The sequence below is a fragment of the Halichoerus grypus genome, chromosome 10 (assembly GCF_964656455.1).
Source record: "Halichoerus grypus chromosome 10, mHalGry1.hap1.1, whole genome shotgun sequence".
Taxonomy (NCBI): domain Eukaryota; kingdom Metazoa; phylum Chordata; class Mammalia; order Carnivora; family Phocidae; genus Halichoerus; species Halichoerus grypus.
The window spans coordinates 34,263,640-34,279,450 of NC_135721.1; the positions used below are offsets into that span (position 1 = coordinate 34,263,640).

The 15,811-nt window shown below is 47.6% G+C and overlaps 1 protein-coding gene across 1 annotated transcript in view; it reads left to right on the forward strand.

Annotated features, from left to right (window-relative positions):
- Window positions 1–15,811, forward strand: part of NCAPH (non-SMC condensin I complex subunit H) — a 35,189-nt gene continuing 19,378 nt past the window's right edge. Inside the window, exons 1-7 of the mRNA XM_036065137.2 lie at window positions 1–577; window positions 5,465–5,684; window positions 5,839–5,929; window positions 6,594–6,686; window positions 7,017–7,155; window positions 7,813–7,937; window positions 14,753–14,942. Of these exons, the coding sequence (XP_035921030.1) occupies window positions 559–577; window positions 5,465–5,684; window positions 5,839–5,929; window positions 6,594–6,686; window positions 7,017–7,155; window positions 7,813–7,937; window positions 14,753–14,942 (877 nt within the window). The 5' untranslated portion in view covers window positions 1–558. The remainder of the gene's footprint in view (window positions 578–5,464; window positions 5,685–5,838; window positions 5,930–6,593; window positions 6,687–7,016; window positions 7,156–7,812; window positions 7,938–14,752; window positions 14,943–15,811) is intronic.

Below are 15,811 nucleotides of genomic sequence, written 5' to 3' on the forward strand. Positions count from 1 at the left end.
CTTCACAAGAATCTGAATAAAAACGATGGCCTTTATTTAAAAATGTACATAAAACATTTTGCACCTGTCCTTCGCCTGCCTGGAACGTTCATTGTGCTGTTGACTCCTTCTCACCTCCGTCCCACACCCCATCCCTCACTTTCTACCTCCACTTCTACCTCTGCCCTTACAGAACAGGTAGCTATGGGAAATTAACCTTGTTTCCTAGAAATCTGCCCTCCCTCCCATTAGAAGGTAAATTGCGTGAAAGCAGAGCCCTTTCCCGTCCTGCTCCACACTGGGTCCTCAGCGCCCAGTTCCACGTCTAACGCTCGAAAGGAGGCGGGGGACGGTGGTCCACGGACCCTCTACAGTCTACCCACGGGAGCAGAGCGGGAAGCCAGCGATTCCACACGACACACAGCCGCACAGCTCCGGACGCCCCTTTACAAGCGGAGGACTGGGGCAGCTGCGCAGGCGCGCTTCTGGCCCCGCCCACGATAGACGTCACCGCGGCCGTTACGACGCTAAGGCTTCTCGGCGCGCGATTTAAAACCAGCTCTGGCGAAGGAGAGCAAAATGGGACCTCCCTGCCCAGGTGAGGCTGGGTGGGTGGGTGGCGCCGCGGGAAGGGGTCGGCGTGAAGCGGTGCTCCGGGCGGGCAGGGTCGGCGGGCGGACCTGAGTGGGGGTACGGATATTCTCGACCTAGTTGTTGGCCTTGCGCTCCGCTGGCCAAGGGGGAGGCAGGCGCAGGGAGGAAGAGGCGGGAGGCGGGGAGGGGGTGGTGTGCCCCGCCAATCAGGACGCGGCTCGGGTCGGCGTCGGGAGCGCGCGTGGGGCGATCCCTACTCTTCAGTCCCTTTGCCGTGGGCTCCTACACCGTGCTGGATGTCTCTCCCTTGAAAGGTGGTTTTCCTGGGATGCATGTTAGTTCAGGGCCATGAAAGCGTTGTGCTTACTGCGGAATGCTTACACGCATGCACTTATTTGTACATTCATTCAACAAGCATTGAGCGCTCCCTTTGGGCCAAACCCACTGTCAGGTGCAGAGATACTGTAAAGAACAAAACAGATAAGATCCAGCCTTTTGGAGCTTGTATTTTTTTTTTTTAAAGATTTTATTTATTTATTTGAGAGAGAGCGTGAGCGGGAATGAGAGGGAGAAGCAGGCTCCCCACTGAGCAAGGAGCCCGATGTGGGACTCGATCCCGGGAGCCTGGGATCATGTCCTGAGCCTAAGGCAGATGCTTAACGACTGAGCCACCCAGGCATCACTTGGAGCTTGTATTCTAGTTGGAGAAACCGTAAACAAATGAAATAATTACAGATGAGGCTGAGTGCCCTGATTGAGAAGAACAGAGTGAGGGGAGGGGCCCCTTCAGGTTGAGGATTCAAGGAAGATCTTAGAGCAGACTGGGGAACGTGTTCTAGGCAGAAGGAGCAAGTGCAAAAAAAGCGCAAGCAGGGGGGCGCCTTGGTGGCTCAGTCGTTAAGCATCTGCCTTCGGCTCAGCTCACGGTCCCAAGTTCCTGGGATTGAGCCCCACATGGGGCTCTCTGCTTCACGGGAAGCCTGCTTCTCCCTCTCCCACTCCCCCGCTTGTGTTCCCTCTCTCACTGTGTCTCTCTCTGTCAAATAAATAAAATCTTAAAAAAAAAAAAAAAAAAAAAAAAGGACAAGCAGGAAAGAGCCTGGCTTGGGCTAGAAGTAGAACATCATGACTGAACAGTGAGTGAGGCTGCTGAGGTAGGCAGGGCCTTGGTCTTGGTAAAAGGTTTGAAAATTTAGAGTTCTGTTTTGGACATGGTAAATGACTTAGGCAAGAGACAGGTGAGGGGGTCAGTAAACACTTGGATAAGAGTTTGACACTCAGAGAGTGATACAGGCCACTCAGGGAAGTGGCCCACAGACTCAGAAATAAATTTGGACATCATCATCATATAGATCATAAAACCATGGGAACAGGTGAGAACCTAGGAAGAACCTGTAGAGAAGACACTCAGGACCAACATTTAGGAGCTAGACGGAGAAGGGAGAGCTTGAAAACTCTCTCAGAAGAGAGTGGTGTCATAGAAGCCAGGGGTGTTTCAAGAAGCACTTGAAGGGGTTGTCCTCTGTTTCAGATGCTGCTGAATCTCAAGAGAGATGAGGCCTGAAAAGTAGCCAGTGGGTTTGGCAACATGGGGGTTGTAGGTGATTGTGTCAAGATAGTTTTCATAAAGTGGTGGGGATGAGAGCCAGACCATAGCAGGTTGAAAAATGAATGGGAGAGAAGGAAAATAGATGTAGAAAGTGTCTTTGAGCTCAGTAACCATCTAAATGAGAGAAGTGAGAGAAGGAATATTCCAAGAATTGAAGCATGGCCTCTGATCCCCTCTTGAGTTTTCCTTTTAGACAAGTTCCTCCTTCAGTGCTTCCTATTTCTGTTAAAGTCTCCTCTCAAGGTCCAACTCCCCTCCTCTTGAAGTGCCCTCACCCAGATAGTAACAAGTCCTCTTGATTCAGTCTCTAAAAATGTCTCTTGCCTCCTTCCTTTCCATTCTTCTTTCTTTTTCTTTTATTTTGACCTCCGCTGAGAGGTATGTTAGCCATACTCTTGAGCTTATGGGGAGCTATCAGGGGAACACGTGAAGTTCTTCCTTGTATTTTTTTTATTTCCTTTTATCCCTATACACCACTTCTGTTCCCTTCCCCTTACATGGGCAAGGGCAACCGTTTAGTGTTTATTGTGTATCACTTTATTATTTTTTTAAGATTTTATTTATGAGAGAGAGAGAGAGAGAGCACGGGGGGAGGGGCATGGGGAGAGGGAGAGTGACAAGCAGACTCCCTGATGAGCGTGGAGCCCAACTCCTGCTTGATCCCAGGACCCCCAAGATCATGACCTGAGCCACAGTCAGACACTTAACTAACTGAGCCATCCAGGTGCCCTTATATCCCTTTATTTATTTATTTATTTTTTAAGATTTTATTTATTTATTTGAGAGAGAGAATGAAAGAGAGCACGAGAGGGGGAAGGGTCAGAGGGAGAAGCAGACTCCCTGCTGAGCAGGGAGCCCGATGCGGGACTTGATCCTGGGACTCCAGGATCATGACCTGAGCTGAAGGCAGTCGCTTAACCAACTGAGCCACCCAGGCGCCCATATCCCTTTATTTTTAATGTGTTTCTATAAAATATGTGTTACATTGTGTTTTTTTTTTCATATCACCAATTCAGAACCAGCTGAGACACGCTTTCTTATTTCCATTTGGAGGAGAAGGAGCAAATGCTTAGAGCATTTACTTGCTTAAAATTTCTCCAGCTACTGGGGTGCCTGGCTGGCTGCTCGGTCTGTAGAGCATGCGACTCTTGAACTCAGAATCATGAGTTCAAGCCCCACACTGGGTGTAGAGTTGACTGTAAAAAAAAAAAAAAGAAAGAAATTCTCCAGTTAGTAAGCGATGGACCTGGGGTTTGAAGCCAAGCCTTTTGATTCTTAAATCTGGAAATGTTCCCCCAAAGTCTCTCAGTTCCTTCATCTCTCTCCCAGTGATCTTATTTCCTGCCCTACCAAAATAGGCAATAGCCACTCATTACCATAGTCACACCCTAGACCTTGTCATTATCAGTAGCTACACCACTGTCATCTCACTTTTAAATACCCCACTCCTCAGTACCACTCCTATCTTTCCAACTCACTCCTTCTTGTTCCCTGACTCCAGTAACTCCATCTTTTGACCCAGCAGATGTATATTCTTTGCTTTTCTCTGTCCCTAATGTCTCTCGTATCCTTGTTCCCTTCCTTACTTAGCTTACATTCCATGGTCAATCACTATAATCACTCCCTTTCATACACTCATAACCCCTTGCCCTCTTCTAGCCTGTTTATACTTTCTTGACAAAATCACAACCCTGATTAATTCCAACTCTGCCTACTCTGCCCTGGCCCCTGCTCACTCAGTGATCTCAAGGGAACCCTAAAGCTGCCCAGCAGTCATGCTTATTCCCTCGTTCACCCACTCACCTTCTCCTAGATGACTATTCCATACCTTCCTTTCTCTCCTGAAATCTCCAGTACCTCCTTCCCCGGCCCTCACCCTTAGCTACTCAGTTTTTGGTTTTTATGGGCTTCTTATTTTACTAAGAAAAGCAGTCCAAAAGGAACATCCACAAGCGCACCATTGTACCTGCTCCCTGACCTGCATCTGTGACTCTGTTGTCTGGCTTCCTTCCTATTGCTGTGGGTGGGCTTTCAGTGATCTCAGGAAAGGCAGCCCCTTTTCCTGCTTGAGTGTATTGTTCAGCAACGTTTACCCTTCTGCATGATCTCTGAATAATGCCCTCTCCTTGCCAGAGATGTCTGGAACCTGTGAATATGGTATCTTAAATGGTAAAAAGGACTTTATAGCTATGATTAAGTTAAGGGCCTTGAAATGGGGAGACTATCTTGGATTATCTGGATGGGCCCAGTGCAATCACAGTGGCCCTCATAAGAGGGATGCAAGAGGTTCAGAGTCAGAGAAGGTGATGTGATGACAGAAGCAAGAGGTTGAGGGGCAGCTGGGTGGCTCAGTCCGTTAAGTGTCTGCCTTTGGCTCAGGTCATGATCTTGGGGATTGAGCCCCACATCGGGCTCCCTGCTCAGTGGGGAGTCTGCGTCTCCCTCTCCCTCTGCCCCTGTTCCTGCTGTCTCTCTCTCTCTCTCTCAAATAAATAAATAAAATCTTTAAAAAAAAAAAAAGAAGCAAGAGGTTGGAGTGATGGGAAGAAAGCAGGCAGCCTCTAGAAGCTGAAAAGGGCAGGGAAAGAGATTCTTTCCTAAAGCCTCCAAAAAGAACACAGCCCTGGTGACAGCTCGATTTTAGACTGACTCTAGGACTGCAAGAGAATACATTTGTATTGGTTTAAACCACTACGTTTGTGGTAATTTGTTATAGCAGCAATAGGAAACTAATAAAATCTCTGCTTCATTTTTCTACCAGCTGGGGTTTTTCCCATCTTAAAATTAATTTCTCAACCTCACTTCCCTTTCAACTGCTTCCCTCCCAATTTTGTCCTTCCTTTTCTGTAAGTCCTTGAAAACCTTGTCTCCATTTGCTGTCTCCAATTTCTCTTCTTCCTGTTCGTTCTCTTCTCTGGAATCTACGCCCATTTGACTTTCTCCTGCCTCTGCTACTCTAGGAAAACTGTTGTTGTCAAGGTCACCAATAACCTCTAGGTTGTTAAATCCAATGATTGATTCTCAGTCCTTCCCTAATTTGACCTCATTGCACCCCTCATTAATTTGGCAAGGAAGCATCAGAAACCCATCCCCCGACAAAGAAACTTAAGCTATAGAGGAATATTAGAGTTGGAAAAGACCTTGGTGGAAAACGTGCAGTGAACTTCCACCCTATGAGAGCCCCCAAGCCCCACTTTAGACATAGGAAATATTCCGTGGCAGGTTTCCTGAGCAAGGGTTCTCTTCCATCGCTGTCAGCCATAATCAATTGCTTTTCTTCAGAAATCCGTGGGCACCCCCACAGCGCCTCCTCACCTTCAGAACGGGTGTTCTCCATGTCCCTGCCCCGGAAGGCCCCTCTCAATACTCCTGGCACCCCCGTCCTTGAAGACTTTCCCCAGAATGACGACGAAAAGGAGCGGCTGCAGCGGCGGCGTTCCCGAGTCCTGGACCTGCAGTTCAGCGCAGACTCGCCTCACCTGCTGGCCTCCCCGTCCAGTAGGTGCGTGCGTGCTGGGCTGCCTCCGCGGGGTGGCCGCCCTGGCGTGGGTGCCGTGCGCCCAGCATCTCCACAATACCTCGTGGGTTCTGGGCCTGGAGTTTGAAAAGTTAGAGTGGATCCCTGACAGCGGGTTTTGGTTTTGGTTTTCATTTAGGAATATTGACACTTCAGCCACGGTTCCTAAGTTTACAAACACACAGATTACAGAACATTACTCCACCTGTATCAAGCTGTCCACTGAAAATGTGAGTATCTGCTGATTGTCAGTAAAGATTTTGCTACTTGATCACAAGGGAAGTCTAGCCTTCTTGATTCTGTGCAGAACACGCAATTGATGGTAATTGTGTGCTTTCCCTCTCCAGCGACTCTTCTCAATGCTGATGTTTGTCAGTATGCTTTTACTGTGTTTTATGGGCCTTCGGTGCTCTTTCTGGCAGGTTGCCTGCCACCTGCAGTGTGTCTACAGAGGGAGTGTTGCTTAGGGGTTAATAATGTGAGTTCTGAAGCCAGCCTGTGTTGGAACCCAGTCTCTGCCGTGCACAAGCTCTATAGCCTTGGCAAGTCACCTGACCACTCTGCTGCAAGGCCCTCCTCCGTAAAACGAGAATGTGAATAGTCCCTGTCTCATAGAGTTGTTCTGAGGGTGACTGAGTCCCTTTGTGTGCAGTGCTTAGGACAGGGTCTGCACACGGTGACAACTCAAGGAGTGTGCTGTCACACTCTAGTTCTTGAGAATAAGGAACTATGTGTATGGATTAGGCCGTGTCACCGAGTATTTATGGGAATTGATACGTGTGGTGAGATGTGGGCTGTTACCATGTAAAAACGTAGCTTCCTCTATTAGAGTTGCATTATTTACGTGAGCCAAGGCTGTCAATAACAAACCTTCCTGCACTTTTCTGTTTGCAGAAAATCACGACCAAGAATGCTTTTGGCTTGCACTTGATTGATTTCATGTCAGAGATTCTTAAACAGAAAGACACCGAACCGACCAACTTTAAAGTAAGAAGGCTGTTCACCTTCTCTTGTATCTGAATTTAATGATGGTTATTTCTAATATTGGGCACAGCACCATCATTGAATTCTGCAAATACATGAGAACCTTCCTTGTGTGAGACATTTTATTAGCTTCTTTCCTTTCTTTCCTAAACTGATGAAATAGGGAGAAGATAGCTTTCTGCTGTATTTTGTTTATTCTGTATCAGTCGTAGGGGAATCTTTGTCATTTTTTTCTTAAGAGCAAGTCAATATTTTATGAAGCTTGCTGTGTTTTGCCTGTTCAGCGGTTCCTTTTTATGCGTCCAGTGAGCAGAGCTCTGTTTGTTGGACTAGGTGGCTGCTGGCACTCTGGACGCCAGCACGAAGATCTATGCAGTGCGCGTGGACGCGGTCCATGCTGATGTCTACAGAGTCCTTGGGGGGCTGGGCAAAGATGCACCCTCTGCGGAAGAAGTAGAGAGCCATGATGCAGGTACATGGGTTGGGATCTGGATTCAAGGGGCTTTCTTAAGGGCATAGCAGGTAGTTATTTGGGTAGTATACTGGAATGAATGAAGTCATAAGAAATAATCTCATTCGATTGAAGACATGAGTGTTTTCGGAATAGTTTATGAGAAGATCCTTAGACCCTAGAGTTGTTTTTCTTCGGAAAAGAGAAGGACCTTTTAGATCTTATTTAGGCAACATTGAGTAAGCATCAAGTGGAGAGTTTCTCATTTGGGGGTGCTTTAGAAATTGACCTGTATTAGAAGCCAAATACTTCAGGTTTCTCCTGAAGCTGCAGATGAGATGTGCCTGTTACTTTGTTGTTTTTTTTTTAAAGATTTTATTTATTTATTTGAGAGAGAGAATGAGATAGAGCATGAGAGGGGGGAGGGTCAGAGGGAGAAGCAGACTCCCTGCTGAGCAGGGAGCCTGATGCTGGACTCGATCCCGGGACTCCAGGATCATGACCTGAGCCGAAGGCAGTCGCCCAACCAACTGAGCCACCCAGGCGCCCCGTGCCTGTTACTTTGAAAGAATGGCCCGTTTCAGTTGTAATCGCTCTTTAGAGTTTTTGAGTTAATGTAAGTTCAGTTACATGCCCCAAAGCAGTCCTTGCAGTACTGAGTCTTATTTCTTCTTTCAGATGGAAGTGCTACTGAAACAGGAACAACCAAAAAGGCTCAAAAGCCAAAGAAGAAACACTCCTACAAAACCATTGAGCAGAATGTAAACAACCTCAATGTCTCCGAAGCAGATCGGAAGTGTGAGGTGAGGAACTGTGTACAGTGTGGTCTCTGACTAATTCAGAGCCTCAGCGGCTGACACTTGGCAGGGCCACGCCTGCCTTACTGGTATGTGCCTGCTTGGGCCTCATGGGAGTCAAATATATAAGTGGCATCCGCATTATCTTCCCTTAGCTTCACATTAAGACTCTAGGGTGTAAGTTCCTGCTTTTCCCACAATATTTCAGGATGATTGAGTAGAAAGAGATGGCACGTTACTGAGGACTCTGATCAATTAAACCATTGATTTTCTTTCCAGGAACATGCAGCAGAGATGATGAGAGCTAACATTTTTTGTGCATTTACTGAGCGCCCTGTGCTGCCCTAAGTCTGTGAGCCGTGTGACCTCAATTAATCCTCACAACATCCTTGTTATATTTTCTGAGGAGGTTATCGAAGTACAAGGCTGTTAAATAACTTGCCCCAAATGATGCAGCTTGTTAAGTAAGCTAGGATTTGAAGCTAAGTGGCCTGGCTCTAGAGTCCTTGCTCTAAACAGCTTTATGATCTGGCAGGTCCTAAGGAATTTCTACTTAAAGGAAGCCAGAGGCCTCATTTATCTTTGGCATAGTTAATTTAAAGCAACAGTGTTGGTATAAGCTTTTTAAGAATATTGCTGTTAAAAGCAGTATCTCAGTGAATGTTCTTGTACATATTATCTTTGTGCTCTTCTGAGACTATATCCATAAGAACATTGAGTCATGGAATTTCCATTGCCCTCAAAAACAGGTTGTACCAGCCTACTGTCCCACCTACAGTGGACTAGATTATTCCTTTCTCCCACCTCCACAACATTTGTAAATGGCAGTTAGGTCAAGAGACTGGAATTGATCACCAAGGGAATGAGCGTCTGTGGAAAAAGGACTGAGCCCTGGGATACCCCAATCTTAAGAGTTCAGAGAGCCAAAGAAGAAACATCCAGTAGGTAGGAAAACCAAGAGAGTGTGGCACCCAGATGAGAAAGTGTCAGGGAGGAGATAGTGATCAGCCATGCCAAAATGGCAGCCTGGGGCCACTGGTCAGCTTGGAGAAGAGCCTATGGAGCTGAGACTCAGACCTCCAGGGAAGGGGTGCTGCCTGGCTGGCGCTAGTGTCCCTGAGTTTAGAGGGGCTCGTGCGCCCAGGACCCAGACCTCTGAGGAGGGCATGCTGGTTGGTGCTGGTGTCTGTGAGGAGCATATGATAAGGCTGGTTCTGTGAGTGTGAGAAAAAGTGCAATTTGAACTCAGTTAGTGCTACAGTTAGGGTAGGACCTGCTGCATCTGGGCTGAAGAAGCCCTGTTGGGTGACAGGACCAGGAAGGCTACAGAAAGAAGCAAGTCCCTTCTAGCCTTGCAGTCTCCCTCTAGTGCCCCCTATTGGTGGAGCCTACCAGAGAGGGGCTGGCAAAGCCCAGATGTGGTCCCAGAGCCAGCATCACAGAGAGGCTGATAGAAGGTAGGTTGGGGGCTGAGAGGCAATAGCTTAACTGGCAGAGAGGTAAAGTGTCAGCATATCTACTTTCAAAAAGGTTTGGGGTGGGGGGGGTGGAGAGGGAAAGCTAATATGCAGTGGGGAATCTAGGTAAAAGTTACACAGAGGTTCTTATTACTATTTCAACACTTTTGTAAGGTTGAAATTTTTCATAATAATGGGGGCAATCACATGGCAAGAGAGGAATGAAGGCAGTATGGGCTGGTCTTTTGAAGAGTTTTGCTGTAGATTGGAACAGAGTAATGGGTGGCAAATGGAGGGGAAAGTAAAATCTAGAGGGTTTTCTTGTTTTTTGCTTTTTTAATGGGAGGATTAACAGCATGTTTACTTGTTGATAGCAACAGTCTAGTGGAGAAGAGAGGAGAGTTGCTCGAGTGGAGTCCTTGAGCACATGAGAAGGGAAGGGAAGGGACAGCACCAGCAGAGCTTGGCTAAGGGACACCCGTGGCTGGTGAGGGATGGGACGAGAGTGTGCACATGTGGGAGCTTCCACGTATTCCCTTCTGGTTGTGCCCCCCTTGAAATAGGAAGCCAGAGCATCTACTGACTGAGTGTGGAGGAGGAAAGGTAAAGGTTTGAAGAGAGAAAAAAGTAGGAGGGTGGGTGAGCGAATGGGCTGGGGAAGTATAGTTTGCTTGCCAGACAGCACTCAGGGTTGACCTGAGGACCGTGGCAGATGGATTTAAAGCGAGGCCAGTCAGCGTAACTTTGTGTGTTTCTGCAGCCATGGTTAGTTAGCTGTGTGGGTGTGAGCATGAAATGGGCAGAAAGTGGGATTGAACACAGGATTGTGTTTTGCTGAGTCAGTGTGACACAGCTAGAAAGGAGCACTGGAGTGAAGAGCACATGCAAGGGAGTGCTTACGATCACTGCCTATGGGACTTTGGCCAGGAAAAGAGGGGAGTAAGAGACAGCATAAAAGCCATGTGAGCAGTGCGTTGTAGGGCACGGTGGGTCAAAGACTTCTTTGAGACAAGAAGGTGTTGGCTGGAAAGGTAGGAGGTGGTTGCCAGGGGCGCTTGGAGTTTGAGCATATGGAGAGGCTGTAGTCATGGTTCTGATTCAGTTCAGAGAACAGCCAAGGGATCTCTTGAAGTCCTGGGGTGGCATTCATGCTGGGATCTCTTGAAGTCCTGGGTTTTCAGGATGAAGCTCAAGACCATTGAAGGTGAGGATATCAAGGAACTAAGAGGCCAGAGTGTTGGATGGATCAATATATGGATAATGAAACCACTGAAAACTAGGACAGCAGTAAAGTTGGAGAATAATAATAAGCCAAGAGCTAATATTAAAATCTTCCAAGAAGGGGGAAGACCTGGGGATTGGAAGGTGAGCGAAACACAGATAGGCAGAGGCTGGTGAGGTCTGACCTTACTGTGTTCAAAGCGGAGGGTTGTAGGACTTAGGAGGACTTAGGAGACTAGTCTGGAAGTCGTGATGAGGAACAAGGAACTCCCCTCTTCCACATCTAGGCCAGCGGTCGGAGCACTGCAGCGCTGGCCTGTGCAGAAGCCCTGTCCTTGGGCAGGCAGGGTTCCATTAGAGCAGTGCTCCTCAGCCTCTTGTCATTTTCTTCCCCTTTCAGGGCCTTTTTAGATCTTTTCTTCCTTCCCCCTGCCCTTGAAATGAATGGTTGTGGAATAAGATTTTATCAGGTAGGGTTGAGGCTTGGAGAACCACAAGTCATTGTAATTTCTAAGATTTTTTTTCACCCTCCCCCAAAAACCAGTTTTCACTTCCTTGAGAATGATATTGTCCCCAATTTAAAATGAATGAGTTAGGGGCACCTGGGTGGCTCAGTCGGTTAAGTGTGTGCCTTCAGCTCAGGTCATGATCCCAGGGTCCTGGGATCGAGCCCTGCATTGGGCTTCTTGCTCAGTGGGGAGCCTGCTTCTCTCTCTGCCTGCCACTCCCCCTGCTTGTGTGCACGCTCTCTTTCTCTCTGACAAATAAATAAATAAAAGCTTTAAAATAAACAAACAAAAAGTAAAATGAGTTAGAGCTTGTAGGTGGAGAGAACCTTCAAGAAAGAATTGGGGAATATAGGGAATTTCTAGAGGGTCCTGGGGGGGCAATATCCATTGTTAGGAGAGGGAGATGGGGGCCAAAGAGGTTTGGAGCCTGGGAAATGTAGAATTCTGGGGGGTCCTGGGTCTTTTATGTGTGACTAATAAATAAACTAAATCAAGGACAATGATGAGATTAGTCCTGGTGGCCTCATGGCAGATGGTAGTTGGTAGAGACAGAGCACGCAGGGGGCTAGGAGTGAGGAGATTTGCTGGGTTCACTCTGAGTGATGGGGTGGTTCTGCTCTGGGCTTGCCTAGTGGCTCCAGCCTGTGCTGGTGTGAGGACTGTGTGTGGATGGACGTGGAGGTGGGAACACTGAGGCCAAGGCTGGAGAGGGAGGGGGGAAACAAGGGTGGCAGGTACTTTGTGGGGAGGGAGTTGTATTTATCCATATGTCAGCCTTGACCTTGGACAGCACCAGATTTGGAGGCAGCGGATATAAATTTCAGATCCTGGTTCTGCTATCTTAGCTGTGTGGCCCTGGGAAAAGGCTCTGAATTTCACTTTGTTAAACTGTAGAAACAGGTTAACACTAGTTCCATCCACATATGGGTTTTGTGGTAGTGAATCTATTCCTGGCAAAGTGCTTTATCCATGGCAATATGTTGTATACATCTGTATACATCTGAAGGGGAGCCATATAATTCTCTCCCACCTTCCTTTCACCTCCCCAATTCTCCATGTTTTTCCCCCTTCTTAGATAATCTGAGTATTAATTTCACTATCATTCTTGCCTCTGCTTCTGGTTCTGAAGTGAAATGTCAGTTCAACAATATGGTTGGAAATTCTGTTTCCAATCATCTTTTTTCCAACCAGATAGACCCAATTCTGGGGAGCCTGAGGAGGCTTGTACTAACTAGCCTTTCCCACTGTTCTAAAGAGAAAACAAGAGGGCAGGCAGCGCTGCTCCCTCTCATCCTGTGGCGGTCAGCCACGGTTATGCCAAATGAAACCACTAGTCTTGAAGAAACACCGAGTACCCCAATCCTAGAAAGCTTTTTTTTGCTCTGTAAGCTGCTGTAAACTTGTAATAGCCCAAAGCCCAATTCGGAAGATAAACAAGAACAAAGGATTGTCAGAAACCTAGAATTTGAAATTTCAACTGTTTCTTGAACCCGTATTCTCTTGGAGATGGCGTGGAAATGAGAAAGCAAATGTTCTGTGGGTGTGTCTAGACCAGTTGAGAACTCTTATTTGTGTATGAGCTGATCTGTTTTGGACACAGCTCTGTGTGTGCAAAATGTTTGCTGTCATAGGAGATTCCAACCTGATTATGCTCCAGTTCTTTATACCACAAGAGCACAATGCAAGGAAGTTCAAGGCACATACTATAGGAAATCAGAGTGGGTGGAGGTCAGAGTTTATGAAAGAGGTGAAATTTGAACTGGGCCTTAAAGGCAAGGTAGGTATTTGTCAGATGGACCTTGCCAGGAAGGTGATTCTGGGCAGAGGCACAAGCAAAGGCCGTGAAATAGGAAAGTTCTGGTTCTTTAAGGAGCTGGACAGTGTACAAGTTTGGCTAGAGGCCAGGATTTACTCACAAGGGTGAAACATGCAGTTTGTTGTGCACACACTGTCTCTCTGACAAATAAATAAAATCTTTAAAATAAACAAAAATAATATAAAATGAATGAGTTAGAGCTGGTAGGTGGAGAGAACCTTCAAGAAAGAAGTGGGGAATATAGGGTCTCCTTTTAATGTTTCTCTTCCTTGCTGTGGACCCTTGTTTCAAAAGGTTCCCCTACTCGGGTGCCTGGCTGGCTCAGTCTGTAGAGCATGCAGTGCTTGATCTTGGGGTCATGAGTTCAAGCCCCGCGGTGGGTGTAGAGATTACTTAAAAAAAAAAAGACAAAAGGTTCATCTACCTAAACTATGCAGTCACCAATAATTCATTTTCCCATCAAATAACTCAAAAATGTCAATGAGATCTAATTTATATGAAAGAACCATTGTTCTCACCTTGCATGATGTAATTCTAGACAAAAGTGAGGACAATTATCTTAGTGTTTTCAGCTTTATTTTAGTGTTACGGTTTCTGTGTTGACTCTTTGAAATGCTGAGTTTTCACTAACTACCCACACAGGACCTCTCAGGGTGTGGGGCTTCAGGTGGGAAGCCAGTGCTGTGGTTGGCATTTGAGGAAGGGAATGGGAGTAACAACACTAGTATTTTTAGGATAGGAAATGGGAGCGACCAGAGACAAGGGTTAACTCAGGCGTGGGTTGTATTGGTGGCAACAGGGGTGAAGAAGGAAGGGGTAGATGGTAGAGATGTGCTGGGAGGGAGACCCACCAGGCTGTGTAACTGACTGCCTGAGGGTCAGGAGACAAGGAGAACGTGGAGGTGATGTATGTGATACTCTGGGGCTGGAAGGATTCTGAGACGGGCTTATTGGGAAGGCGAGAGAAGAATCTCAGTTCTGGTGAGGTCAGGTTCAGAGCTAAGGGGGCCAGGAAAGAGCCAGAAGCCACATCTGTCTTTCTCCTTGAGGCCCCTTCTCTCCACAGTAGCTATGTCCTGAGAAATAAAGGAGACCTGTGAACCCAATACCCAATGTGTTTCCTGTCCCAGGGCCACTGGTAGAATCAGGCGGCTTCTGCCCTCTTGCCACACGTGCCTGTGTCTTGCTCTGTCCTTGTTCTCGTGCACTGTGCCCCGGTCTGCTTTTGGGATTGCCGTCACCTGGCTGTGCCACTCCTGCTCCTTCCCCCAGCCGTGGGGCCCTCTTACAGCCTGTCCTGTCTTTTACCCATCCATCTAGTCCTGCTGACTCTGCCTGTCTTTCCCCTGAATCTCTTGGTTGTGTTCTCCAAATCTACAAATATTTTTGCCCAGAGTCATAATGGGATCTTGTGAACAGATCCATCACACAGGCTTTTTAAGTCCACAGAATTTGTGGTGGTAGCATTCAACTAGGATAGCCATTTGAAAACAGAGACTTGTGGAAAGAGACCAGCAGAAGGGTACTGTCCATGTGGGTTATAAACAGAATGACACAGTAGAAGCTCGTTCCCACTTACTGTGTACTTGAACGCTGCACATTTATTCAGCTGACCACGCACAGGCTTCCTTTTCAATTGGTATCTGCTAGGATGGGATTTTATTGATCAATTAGAAAGCCCTCCCCCTATTTCGATCACATGCAGAGATATTTCAGTTCAGCAGATAGAGCTGTGAATGAGCAGGGTCCAGTGAATGAGATTTTGTTTGCTTTGGCTGCATCCCGTAATTTGTCGGTTCTCTCTGTTTGTATGGTCAGATCGATCCCATGTTTCAGAAGACGGCGGCCTCATTCGATGAGTGCAGCACAGCAGGGGTGTTTCTCTCGACCCTCCACTGCCACGACTATAGAAGTGAGCTGCTCTTTCCTTCCGATGTGCAGACTCTGTCCACCGAAGAACCCCTGGAGCTGCCAGATTTAGGCTGGGTGGAAATGACAGATTTAAAAGGTGAGTACACATAATGCACTTCACCAGAGCATTTCAGTCATCAGAGAAGTTTCCGTACAACCATGGGTTCCATAATACGCCCATCGTGATGTTGCTTGTTTAAATTACCCAGAAGGTTCCTCTGGAATGCCACACTGGGCATCCCCTTAGGAGAAATGGCCTTCTGTCCCCGTCAGCGGCACGGAGGCTAACAGCAGTAGCTAACGCTCGCCACTGCTCTTGGTCCGTATGTGCCACATCCCTCACGCGCCCCTTTTAGCAGCCAGCTCTCACAGTGATGTTTTAGGGCCCGGGGCCAGCCAGGAATGTCAGAGTCTGGACTTGGGCAAGGGGCTTTCATAGGCTTTTGTTGAGCCAGAGAGGCCTTGTTCTTATTTGTTAACCAATCCGGGGCGTCCGGAGGAGGAGAGGGCATTGTGAGTTATTTTCAGACTCTACCTTGGTGGTCTGAGACTGGACCTTTTTTTTTTTTTAAAGATTTTATTTATTATTTGTCAGAGAGAGCGAGCGAGTACAAGCAGGGGGAGCGGCAGGCACAGGGGCAAGCAGACTTGCGGGGCTCCATCCCAGGACCCTGAGATCATGACCTGAGCTGAAGGCAGCCACTTAACCGACTGAGCCACCCAGGCGCCCCTGGACCTGTCCTTTTGTCAGCCCCTTTCACTGGCCTGGCAAGGATTTTATTCCCTCGCCCATCCTACCCTCCACACCCCTCTGGGGGATCGTCTGAGAATGTTGTGACCCCCGTGGGTGGCGGGAAGGCCAGGTGCCGGAATACGGAAGCTGCACTTGCGTGCATCATTTTCGTGTGTCGCGTGAAATTGACCCTTTGCCTGCGGGACTACGCAGATGTTACAGGGCCTACTTTC